We start from the raw sequence: 13,226 nt of genomic DNA on the forward strand, positions 1-13,226 counted from the left end.
GACAGATTCTGCATGATACCATTTGATCCTCAGTATTAATGTTATATTAAACAAGATGTGTATATAATACAATACAGTCATAATACAGTACCATGAAATCATATTAAAATGCTTTAAAGGCATTTAAGTGGGGGCAAGAAAGGAAAATATAGAAAAAGGATCAACACTGAATTATCAAAAAGGACCTGAAAATGGGGATGGGGTGGGGAATCAGGTGTCACTTAAAAGGAGAAGGGGGAAAGTGGCTATTGTAAGGAAGCAAAATGTTATGGTGAGGCAAAAACTTCTAAATGGAGATATGTTAGTGGGATATCCATATAATGAAAATGGCTGTACAGTCATTCACTAAGTTCAGGTTCCAGGAACAAGTCTCAAAATATAACCAGGACCTTCATCACAGCCACCTTGCGTCTATATGTGTGTGTCTAATTTCATAGTCCTCATAGCATTGGTCAGCATGACAAAGTCAGACTATGGCCACAGCTAGACCTAAGGATTATCCTGGGATCATCCAGGGTTCGCCCCTGCCTGAGCACTGGATCCCCTGTGTGTCACCTAGATGAACAGGGTTGACCCCTGGATGATCCAGGGATAAACCTTAGGTCTAGCTATGGCCTAAGAAAAAGATGGACTTTCCTTAACCAAATTGTGCTATTGATAAAGAACGGCATCCTTAAGCCATGGTTAATACTTGAGTTTTAATGACTTGATTTTATTAGAATGTAGAGAGTTTATTAGAATGTAAGCCTATGCGGCAGGGTCTTGCTATTTATTGTTTTACTCTGTACAGCACCATGTACATTAATGGTGCTATATAAATAAATAATAATAATAATAATAATAATAATAATAATGGAAAGAATTTAGTCAAGGATGACTTTTAATTCTGAAAAATTACCCAGCAGTACAAATATACATGGCAGCATTTATTCTTCATCAGCTCCCCTTGCTAAAAAGCCTTTAAAGAAATTCATTGGGAAAGGTCTGTAAACGGGAAAGTGGCAGTCCTGTCCTGTGCCTGTTGCTGTTGTTTTATTTTGGGCATGCATGCTATTCTTCATCTTCTTCAAGCAAGGTTAAAGCATTTTGTCAGCAATATAAACATACTTCTTATTCTTTTCCAGCCTCACTAAACTGTCAGTTTATCGGAAGCTGATTGATGTGGAGCTGTCTGCCATCTGGATCCACTTGCTCCTAAATAGGAACCTGCTGAGTTTCAAAGGAAATCTCTGACCAGAAGTGATTCTCTCTATAATGCAGAATACCAAGCAAAAGGGGAGCATTATAGCCATGGCCAACTTCTCAAGCCTAGTCCTAGTTCTTGTTTCACACACAGAGATAAAGGGCGTTTACTCAACACCCGGCCATCTTATTTGCCAATAATTTAGTTTGAAACCTTTCCAGGAATACCTATGTCAAAGTTGCCAGATTGCAACCTGGAGATCGACACTGTCCCTTTAAATTGCCTGCTGCAGTGGGAGGTGATGTAGTTGTATCTGACATAATGGCTGTTTATGCCGCATAGAAAAATCCTTTGTGGCTCTTCTTCACCTCTTAATTTGGAATTAACAAAGCACTTACTTCAGTACTAGGAATTAGTGAGAATTTAAGTCCTTTTGGTTTTTTAGATGATGAAGAAGAATTGAGTAAACTTCGCAAATTTCTTTATATTTTGGATGGAAAGAAGTTGATTTTTTTTTTAAAAAAAATGGAACTGACAGATTTCTGACAAACTTCCTGACTGTTAGAGCAGTACGACAATGGAATCAGTTACCTAGGGAGGTTGTGGGCTCTCCCACATTAGAGGCATTCAAGAGGCAGCTGGACAACCATCTGTCAGGGATGCTTTAGGGTGGATTCCTGCATTGAGCAGGGGGTTGGACTCGATGGCCTTGTAGGCCCCTTCCAACTCTGCTATCTATGATTCTATGATTTGTCCCACTTGGCTTTGAAAGCTTACTTCATACAAGTTTTGGTTTAAAACCCTGTGTATTCAGCCAGGTCATGGTGCTGAATTAGAGAAGCCACCTCTTCCTTTCTGACAGGCTCCTCATCCTTAACAGCTATATAGCAGACAGCTACAAAACTCTGGGAACAGCTGTGCCTACTGAATTGGCCAGTGCATATGGGTGTACCCAAATCCACAAATTTCTTCATATTTGGCATGCAATGGACCTTTTCATATTTGTATTCTGCAGTCCTAATGATGCAGAATTGTTTTTAAAATTTAGGTGTTGGGAAAAGCAAAGCTTACAGCCCAACTCAGAATATAGTTCCATTGGCTGCAGTTGAATTACATGGTTTGAGCTCATTGCTGCCCTTTTCTGAGTTGCCAAACCATCAGCGGTAAAGTAATGGCCTTCTGTGGTGCTGCATGTTTGGAATTTTCTTCCAGGTGGGTTTGCCAGGTATTCTCTTTTTGGTGCTCTCTTTTTGGTGCCAGCTGAAAATCTTTTAATTTGGACAGACATTTTATATCTGCTCATTTTACATTCTTATGCTGAAATTTTATAGCTTCTCCATTTTATTATGTTACTGTCTGACCGTGCAATTCTGCACATGACTACTCAGAAGCTAGTCCCATTGCATTCAATGAGGCTTACTCCCAGCAAATTCGGTGTAGGATTGCAGCCTTACTATGATATCCTCTACACACTTACATGGGAGCAAATTTCATTGAACTCAGTGGGAATTACTTCTGAATAGACATGCATTTCATGTCTCATAGGATTGCAGCTTTATATATTTTTATATTTGTGTTTATATTATTTGTGAGTCACTCTGACAACTTTGGCTAAAGAATGGCCAATGCAACACTCAAAATTATGGCTGAGTAATAAATTATAGGTTTTGAACTGGGTATTAAATTATAAGTTGGGGCAGACTATTTTAGACAGGATTATGATTTTCTTTGAGTCACAAACAGTATTAATAATATTTAATAGTTATGCTTTGTGTACAATTGATTTGTGTGTTGTTGTTGTTTTGGTTCAGAAATACTTCCGTGAAATAGCTCTGCCACCCCCACTCCATTTTGCATGTCTGCTGTATTCTCATGCCATTTTGGGGGCCATCTTGCATCATTATGTAGGCAGAATACAAATATGGAAAGGTCATTCTAGAATTTTTGAGTCAGTTACGAGTCGTGATTCAGCCAGCTTTCCAAGAATAAAACATTCCCACTGCAGCAAGACAATCAAAAAGCAAAATTGCATTTTGTCACCTTTATCCAGCACAGCTTGATTAAAGTAATGCTTCTTAATGAATAAGGTGTTACAAGGTAAAGGAGAAATTTTGAGCCTTATATTGTTCTGCTCCTCCCTTTCATGTTGTATAAGGGTTAGCAATATGAGGAATTTGTAAATAATATTTTTAGAGTTCTAAATAGGCTTTTCATCCCCAAATCCCCAAACATTTATGTGGCACTTGATTAGAAACAAAAATAAATAATGAATAACTGCACTCTAGCAGCAATAGTTCAAAAATATTTCCAAACCCAACAATAAGGGCTAGTATAAAGATATCTCTCTATTTGATCTAACTCCAAAGCAATGAAATGAGAGCAATATCAGATTGTTGTTATGTAATGGCATGCAGTCAGGCCCTATCCTTATCTAAACTCCACCTGCAATATATTTCTAAGTTATTTCAATCGTTGTGTTATTATGGAACATAAATGGAAAAGAGGAAGATTCCACTTCCATGATAATGGAAACATCCTCAAAAGATGATGACGATCATCAAGGGAGAAGGGGATCTTTTTGTACATGGGCTATGACAACAAACTGTTTGTGCAGCTTAGCAAAATAAAAATAAAAAATAATACATACCAGCAGCCACATAAAACATTAAGACACAGAAAAGAAATAGGAGCTAACCATAAGCGAATCAGGGTAGAAATTTTGTACAAGCATCAAACATTGATGCAGCTAGCGACATAAAATAATACTTAAGCATATGATTGTTTGCTCGACAAAAGGAGAATCATAGAATAGTAGAGTTGGAAGGGGCCTATAAGGCCGTTGATTCCAACCCCCTGCTCAATGCAGGAATCCACCTTAAACAGGATGACCATATGAAATAGGGTGACCATAGGTTTCAATATGAAAAGGAGAACAGGGCTGCTGTATCTTGAACAGTTGTATTGAAAAGGGAATTTCTGCAGCTATCATTTGTATATATGGAGAACCTGGTGAAATTTCCTCTTCATCACGACAGTTAAAGCTGCAGGTGCCCTGCCGTCTTTTAAATCTGGTCACTCTAGTATAGCTCCTGCAGCTTTAACTGTTGTGATGAAGAGGGAATTTCACCAGGTTCAAATGACACCTGCTGACATTCCCTTTCCTATGCAACTGCAGGAGCCCTGTCCTCCTTTTCATATGGTCACCCTACCTTAAAGCATCCCTGACAGATGGTTGTCCAGCTGCCTCTTGAAGGCCTCTAGTGTGGGAGAGCCCACAAACTCCCTAGGTAACTGATTCCACTGTCGTACTGCTCTAACAGTCAGGAAGTTTTTCCTGATGTCCAGCCAGAATCTGGCTTCCTGTAACTTGAGCCCATTATTCCGTGTCCTGTGCTCTAGCAAGATTGAGTAGAAATCCTGGCTCTCCTCTGTGTGACAAACCTTCAAGTATTAGAAGAGTGTTATCATGTCTCCCCTGAGTCTTCTCTTCTCAAGGCTAAACAGGCCCAATTCTCTCAGTCTCTCCTCATAGGGCTTTGTTTTCAGACCCCTAATCATCCTTGTTGCCTTCCTCTGAACCCCTCCAGCTTGTCTGCATCCTTCTTGAAGTGTGGTGCCCAGAACTGGACACAATACTCAAGATGAGGCCTAACCAGTGCCGAATAGAGGGGAACCAGTACCTCGTGCGATTCAGAAGCTATACTTCTATTAATGCAGCCCGAATTGCATTTGCTTGCACTGTTGGCTCATATTCAGCTTGTGATCTACATCAATTCTAATATCCTTCTCACTTGTAGTATTGCTGAGCCACGTATCCCCCATCTTGTAACTCTGCATTTAGTTTCTTTTTCCTAGGTGTAGGACTTGGCATTTATCCCTATTAACTTTCATTATGTTGTTTTCAGCCCAGCACTCCAGCCTATCAAAATCACTTTGAAGTTTTCTTCTGTCTTCCAGCTATCCCACCCAATTTTGTGTCATCTGCAAATCTGATAAGGATTCCCTGCACCTCCTTGTCCAAATCATTAATAAAAATGTTGAAGAGCACTGGGCCCAGGACTGAGCCCTGCAGCACCCCATTCATTACTTCCCCCCAGTTTGAGAAGGTACCACTGATAAGCACGATTCCATAGCCAACTTTGGATCCACCTAATAGCTGTTCTATCTAGCCCACTTTTAGCTAGTTTGTTAATCAGAATATCATGGGGTATTTTATCAAAAGCTTTGCTGAAGACAAGACATATTATGTCCACAGCATTCTCACAGTCCACAAGGGTGGTTACCTGATCAAAAACTAAGATCAAATTAGTCTGGCAGGATTTGTTCTTGACAAATCCATGCTGGCTTCTAGTAATCACTGCATTGTTTTCAAGATGCTTACAGATTGACTTCTTTATAATCTGCTCAAAAAAAAATTCCCAGGGATTGATGTCAGATTAACTGGTCTAAAGTTCCCAGGTTCCTCCTTTTTGTCCTTTTTGAAGATAGGAAAGCTAATTATTGAATGCCCTTGTGATCATCTCCTTGTACCAAAAGAAAAGTAACTAATGTAGAACTATTTTCAACACTGTATTCAGAAAACAATCATTTGAAAAGGGGTGAGGGATCAGGGTTCCGTCTTCCAGTAGCTCATTCCAGCTATCTACTTCTTTTCCACCTCCCCCTACATGCTACAGCTGTATGCAAACTTTGCAAGTGCTGTGATTTATGCACTTGCAAACATCTTACAGTATGTGAATAAGGGCTGTAGCCTTCTTGTTAAGCAAGTCATATCGAAACCAAATATGCTCCCCTGCCCTTATTTATCAGTGCCTGTATGTATATTCTGGGTCCTTATTCCTGATAAATTACTACCTGTTTTGTTTTGGGGAAGATATTTGGCCTTCAGAAGTTAAGGTTGTAAACCTATGCACACTTATTTGGGAGAATATCCCATTGAACTCTGTCAGGCATTTCTGCTATGGAGAAATAGCATTTCTGTTATTCTGTGGAGGGGAACTGAATTATGTATTCTATGGTTGTATGGTTGTTTTCTATGTATTCTATGGTTGTAGTTTACTGGTAATGGCACTGGAGTCTCTAAATAGAGAAATATTGGGGCTTTAATTAGGGTGACCATATGAAAAGGAGCACAGGGCTCCTGTATCTTTAACAATTGCATAGAAAAGGGAATTTCAGCAGGTGTCATTTGTATATATGGAGAACCTGGTGAAATTTCCTCTTCATCACAACAGTTAAAGCTGCAGAAGCTATACTGCAGCTATACTGTGACCAGATTTAAAAGAGGGCAGGGCAGCTTTAACTGTTGTGATGAAGAGGGAATTTCACCAGGTTCTCCATATACACAAATGACACCTGCTGAAATTCCCTTTTCAATACAACTGTAAAAGATACAGGAGCTCTGTCCTCCTTTTCATATGGAGGGGATCTGCACATCGCTCCCAGAGCGCTTCTATGCGACTCCAGTGCACCCCAAAAACGATAGTCTGACTTCCCTGTAAAAGAAACGATGAAGAGCCATCCATGCTGCTGCCGCCGCCGAGGAGAGCTCTCCGCCGGCGAGGAGAGCTCGGCAAAAGAAGGCGGGGTAGAGAGCTTCTTCCGCTCTTCACCACGCCTTCTTTTGCCGAGCTCTCCTCACCGGCGGAGAGCTCTCCTTGTCGTCATCGGCGGCATGGACAGCTCTTCGTCGTTTCTTTTACAGGGAAGTCAGACTATCGTTTTCGGGGTGCACTGGAGTCGCATAGAAGCGCTCTGGGTGTGACGTGCAGATCCCCCCATGGTCACCCTAGCTTTAACATGTATGAGAAGTATGCCATAATGCTACATTTTTTAAGTGTGTGGGGAAAGTGCAAATGTTCAGTTTTGAAAGCAAAGCATTCTGAATATATGTTCAGAGACACTTCATTGTTAATTACCCATTGTTTTTGCTTAGGAATTCTAGCCACAAATTCCGTGACAGTTCACTTACTGCTGTGCCTCATTGTTTTTCAGCTATAAAATGGGACCAATGCCCTTTAAATGAGATGCTTGCAATCTACTGCCTAGATGTGTATTTTATGTGTACGTCTTGCCATGTTGCATGTGGCTTGCCCCACTCCTTTTATCCTCTAGAGCCATCTGTTGACATGCACTTTTAGTACCTGCTCTCTACTTGATTCTAGATTTATTTATTAATTAATTACATTTATATACTGCCCCATAGCCGAAGCTCTCTGGGCGGTTTACAAAAGTTTAAAACAGTAAACACTAAAAGTATACAAAATTTAAAACCATCAAAAACATAAAAACAACAGATTGTGCTGGCCCCAAAATTGTCCAGCAAGCCACAGCATTCTTGATCCAGCTTCCATGTACAGCCTAAGGTGACCATATGAAAAGGAGGACAGGGCTCCTGTATCTTTAACAGGAATGTAGAAAAGGGAATTTCAGCAGGTGTCAATTGAAGAGGGTGAAATTCCCTCTTCATCACAACAGTTAAAGCTGCAGGAGCCCTGCCCTCTTTTGCATCTGGCCACTCTACTATAGCTAGTGTAGCTTTAACTGTTGTGATGAAGAAGGAAGTTCACTCTCTTCAATTGACACCTGCTTGCAATTCCCTTTTCTACAGTCCTGTTAAAGATACAGGAGCCTTGTCCTCCTTTTCATATGGTCACCCTAGCGCCTCACTCATTTATTTACAGACCATTCTCCTCTTTTTCATCTGTGAAATGGTGGAGCGTATGATATTTTGGGCTGGGATCCTAGGCAGATGTACTTCTGAATGAGCATCATTATCTACTTCTGCTTCTTCGATCCAACTTTACCGAAATTACCCAGAGTAGCAACAATTGGGCTGCAAGGCTCCTAAAACCAGTTTTAAACCTCACCGTGTATGCCTCCAGGTTTGTTTGTTTTTAAGCATAAGTGTAAGTAACTGACATAGCAATAACGTCGCTGCTACGTTTTCAGATATTCTGTGAATTCACACTCTTTTCCTACCAGCAGATGTTGTGAATATGCACATTAAATGTATCAGCACTTTGGCTACAGCTGTATAAACAAGCATCTTCTCAACTCTCTTTCTCCCGCCCCACCCCAAGCTTTTATTTTTTTTCTGTCCAGAGAAGCAGCTTCTCACCTCTTGTTATTCTGTCTTAATCAGTACTTTCACAACTCTCTTTGCCTCAGAATTGATTTTGCCGACCTTCTGAAAATTATGAAAAGTGTTTTTCAGTGCCAATTCTGCTCTTGCTGAATGACCTCTGATTGGTAGGTATAAGAGCAGCAGCCTCCAGCTCTTTCAGCACCAATGAAGCATTTTATATGATTGGACTTGTTGCTGTGTGCGGTATCTTTAACAGATGTTTCCTCTCCTTTTGTTTAACCTCTCCAATTCTCTGGCAATACTTATTGATTCTGTTAACCTCAAACATCCATTCAAGGACGTTCAAGTCCCAATCCAGCAGCTCCTTCTGTGTGTAGGATTGCCAAAACACAGATGGAGAGGCTGTGTCACCAACACCTTCTTCATTCACTTCACTGCTGCAAACTGTTCATCTTGGCTAGGGTGACCATATGGAAAGGAGGACAGGGCTCCTGTATCTTTAACAGTTGTATAGAAAAGGGAACTTCAGCAGGTGTCATTTGTGTGCATGCAGCACCAGCTGAAATTCCCTCTTCCTCACAACAGTTAAAGCTGCAGGAGCAGATACAAAAGAGGGCAGGGCTCCTGCAGCTTTAACTTTTGTGAGGAAGAGGGAATTTCAGCTGGTGCTGCATGCACACAAATGGGACATTGCCTTTTCTATACAACTGTTAAAGATACAGGAGTCCTGTCCTCCTTTCCATATGGTCACCCTAACATTGGCACCCCCACTGCATGCATGGAGATCTCCTCTATCTTAAAATGAATATGGTAGGTTACTAAAGCCCTATTCAGGCATTCTGTACCTGAATAGAGTAAAAATGCAATGAGAGGGACTGTTCCAGCCCTGCCCCTCTGCTTGGTCACATCCATCACCTTCTACTCATTGAGGGTGACTTCTGTAACTGTGGAGGCTCTCCATGTGAGCCAGAGCACTAAGAAAGCCAGCATTCTGGGCTATGTTGGGAGCTTCCATGGATACAGCAAACTTTCCTGTTCAGATGGTTGTCCTTCAGAGTCATCCCTCAATGTTCCAAAGAAGTGGGGCAGGCCTTTAGGTACAGAATACCTGAACAGGGCATCAGTGTAACCTAATTGAAAACAGCAATAATAAACCCAGATATCCAACAAAAGAAAGTGAAAACAAGTGTCAGTTTTGAGGCTGTGATTATGAAAAAAGGCCATCATTATTGCTGCAAATCACACTGGCAGGGCCAAGCCTACCTTGAGGCCACATGAGGTAATCGCCTCAGGGGACACACGTTGGGAGGCAGCAGCTAGGTGTCAGAGGAGAGAGTTGTCCCACAGCCTTCCCTGTGCCCTGTAAACTAGCTGTGTGTGGTGGTGAAAGACATAGCTCCATTGTCAGTGCTGAACTATGATTCAACTGCCAGCCCAATCAGCTTTTACCCATGGAATGGGAAGGGGACACCATCATCTTTGTCTCAGTTAGAAAAATATCTTGGGCCAGCCCTGCATGCTGGCTGCATATCCACCTCCCCAAATAATGGTTCCCACAAATGGCCCTTCCATGAAGTCTTCTGGAGGGAGATTTGAATGTTCAGGTACATAGGTCCAGTTTGCATCATCACCAGCTGGGGACACTGTATGCTTGGTTCCCACTCATAGATCATAGAATCATAGAATGGCAGAGTTGGAAGGGGCCTACAAGGCCATCGAGTCCAACGCCCTGCTCAATACATGTCAACAGGCCAGTAAGTGAACTCCATGCTTCTCACATATATGGCAAAACATGCAACACTATGTGTAGGTGTGAGAGCTCTGTGGCCATGTACAAAACACACATGCTGCTTGCAATGGGCCATAAAGCAACAGAGTACTATTCATTTCAAACGTCTAGCTAGGAGCTTTTGCCTGGCTATAGACTAGCTTCTTTGTTGACTTCAGTAACCTGGAGGGGACTGCTGGAGTCAGAAGGAACAGCATGCTTCAGCCTGAGGAGAGATTTTCCCTTCTGTTTCTTTTTCCATTTAAAGAAAGTCCATATGTTAATTTTTATGTCATGCAGTAGCAGAGAAGTATTTCTTACAGCCTTCCCCAACCTGGTGCCTTCCAGATGGGTTGAACTGCTACTCCCATTATTCCAAGTCAGTGTGGTCATGCTGGCTGAGAATGCTGGGAGTTGCAGTCCAACACATCTGGAGGGCACCAGGTTGGGGAAGGCTGTAATAAATCATACCTATTTATTTTATGTATTTTTATGTTATGAAATTATGCCCTGCCCTTCAATGTAAAAACATTTTCAGGGCAACTTATAGAAATCATGACAGAAACAACAGTAAAATTAAATAGATATTAAAGAAATTGACTCAACAATGGCTAAACAACAGAATAAATGCAACAGTTAAATCTGAAATGGCAGTCCTGTTATAAACTTTGTGAGGGGGAGGGTTGTGGGGTGGGTGGGATGAAGAGCTCTGCATGTAATAATTTAGCACCTTAAAGTCACATTTAGAATAGCACTAAGGGTGTACGATGTGTAAATTATTCCAGTCCAGCAGTGGGAGCTTTGACTCAGCCACATCCACACCTGAGATGTGATAATTAACCTTTGATTGATATTAGTGTGGAAATAGGGATCTTATTTAAACCATAACATCTCTGAATTAAAGGATCCTTTTATGTTAATGTTTTTAAACTAATGTGTGTTTCTAAAGCTGCAAATGTAGCTCTTGCACAGGAAACCACCCATTTACATTCATTGATGGGAATGCAAAGGCATAAGTATGATACCATAAAACTAAAAACCAACCAAAGTAGCCGTATAGTTACTGTTTAATATTGTGCATGCCCTGCTTAACTAGAGACCACTACATATATTGAATCAGATGGCTACTTCTTAGAGATCACTACATATAATGAATGGTAACAGTTGACTACTACTTAGAGTAGACACTGTTTATGCTGTCTATTTGATTTATTCATAGATGTCAAAATAGATATGCACCAACGGATGATATCCAATGTTGTGCAAGCAGACATCTACTTGTGCAATGGGACTTCCCCTCACCTTGTCCCCCTGCACCCCAAAAATCTGTTCCAGTTGATCTCCCAACCCTCCAAAGCAGATTAGGAATGATGCAAAAGTAACTTCAGGGCAAGATTCTCTGTTGCAGTTGCTTATAAAGGTGTGCCTATGTTGCATAATTCCTTGCCTGGGTTCTAATCAGCATAGGGTAAAATTAGAGATTAGAGTGACTACTTTACTTCCTAAGAACCACAATCCCTTTATCAGACATATCTATCAGGAATATTAGATAGATAGATAGAATACTAATAGCAAAAGTTAGGTTTGTAAGTGAGGGTGGCTCTCAATTTTACTTCTCACACAAATGTTGTTCATACAATGCATACTTGCAATTTTTCAACATAGCAAATATATGATAAAATAAATTCCTATTTCTTACCTACATTTCCAGTCATTAAGTATGAATTCTGAAAGTCCATCATCCCCATTCCAACAATGTGTATAAAATCTTCGATCACCTGCATTAGTTCTATTGAGCCTGGATAGATCTAAAAGAAATGAAGGTCAGACAAACAATAACCACAAGAGCTCAAAAAAGCAATGGAAATTCGATAACACACTCTTCCAGCATAACAACGTTAATACAACCTGGAACTGTTGTCAGTATTTAAATTATAATTGATTACAAAACACCTTTTTTGGTCTTTAGAATAGGTGTGAGCAGAAGGTAGATCTCCAGATGTGCCAGATTTCAACTCCCAGAAGCCTCTGCCAGCATGGCTAATGGTCAGGAACACTAGGAGAGTTGAAGTCCAACACATCTGGAGATCTACTTTCTGCACCACCACTCACCCACCCACCCTGCTTTAGAATAAAACATATAAATCCAAGCAGCAAGACAGCTTTGCTTTGGTCTGTGAATAATAGATTTTAGTTACTGTGAGATTGGGGCAAGGGAAGAAAGGGCTAACCACTCCTCTCCATGTGCCGCACTCCCTCAACCATAAAATCCTCCCTCTCCCATCTTATTCATTGTTAAAATAAAAAGATGAAACCAAAGATAGTACCTTTAGCGTCACGTCTAGTTTGGCCTTGACATATATTCACTTTAAACCTGCAGAGATTTTGCTGACAGTAGGAGGTGGGGAAAGATTTCAAACCAGTGTCTTGCCCTATCTGAAGACTGAAGTTGTTACAAATTGTTCCCACTCCATTTTTGGATCACTTCCATGCCACCCTGCATCAATGGGTACCATTGCACTCATGTCCTGCTTGAGGATCTCTCATCAACAGCTGGTGTGGCAGCCGCCATTGTAAAGCCAAACAGGGGCAAACCCTGGAAACGCCACTCCAAAAAAGTTGGGCACTTATCCTGACTTTTTTTTTGGACAGCGGAGCCCATGGCACCCCCTGATTGGTCACCATGGGCGACCCTGTGCCTGTAAAAGTTAAAACACACACACAATGGGGCCGTTTGTCCCCCTCTTTTTATTTTTTTATTATCTGTATCTGCACAGATACAGATAATAAAAATAAAAAGAAATGGATGAGAAGGAACGGGCAGCCAGAAGGAGTAGAGGTGATTCACCCCGAGTTCCTGCCCTCCCCGTGTTCTCCTCTGGCTGTCTCATTCCTTCATCCCCATTTTTTAAAAATTATCTGTATCTCCTCAGCTGCAAAGATACAGATAATATATTTTTTTTAAAAAAAAAGTGGGTGAGGAATGGCCCTGTTCCTCTCCACCCCGCCCCCTGGTTTGTTTGCTTTTTACTTTTACAGAGTGGGAAAGTTTGCACTTGCATTCCTTCCTGTGTAGATGAAACACAAGGAAGAAACACAAGTGTGGGAGCGCCATAAAGAAGGGGCTTGGTCTGATCCAGCATGGCTTTAGTTATGTTCTAAGGAGGAATCATGAAGATCACCTCAAG

At 41.1% G+C, this 13,226-nt stretch overlaps 1 protein-coding gene across 7 annotated transcripts in view; it reads right to left on the reverse strand.

Annotated features, from left to right (window-relative positions):
- ADGRB3 (adhesion G protein-coupled receptor B3) overlaps positions 1-13,226 on the reverse strand; it is a 545,908-nt gene that overhangs the window by 272,491 nt on the left and 260,191 nt on the right. For all 7 annotated transcript variants that reach the window (XM_063125010.1, XM_063125008.1, XM_063125009.1 and 4 more), the window contains one exon: positions 11,738-11,846. In XM_063125010.1, coding sequence (XP_062981080.1) covers positions 11,738-11,846 — 109 coding nt within the window. The remainder of the gene's footprint in view (positions 1-11,737; positions 11,847-13,226) is intronic.

Source organism: Elgaria multicarinata, chromosome 4 (assembly GCF_023053635.1).
Source record: "Elgaria multicarinata webbii isolate HBS135686 ecotype San Diego chromosome 4, rElgMul1.1.pri, whole genome shotgun sequence".
Lineage (NCBI taxonomy): Eukaryota > Metazoa > Chordata > Lepidosauria > Squamata > Anguidae > Elgaria > Elgaria multicarinata.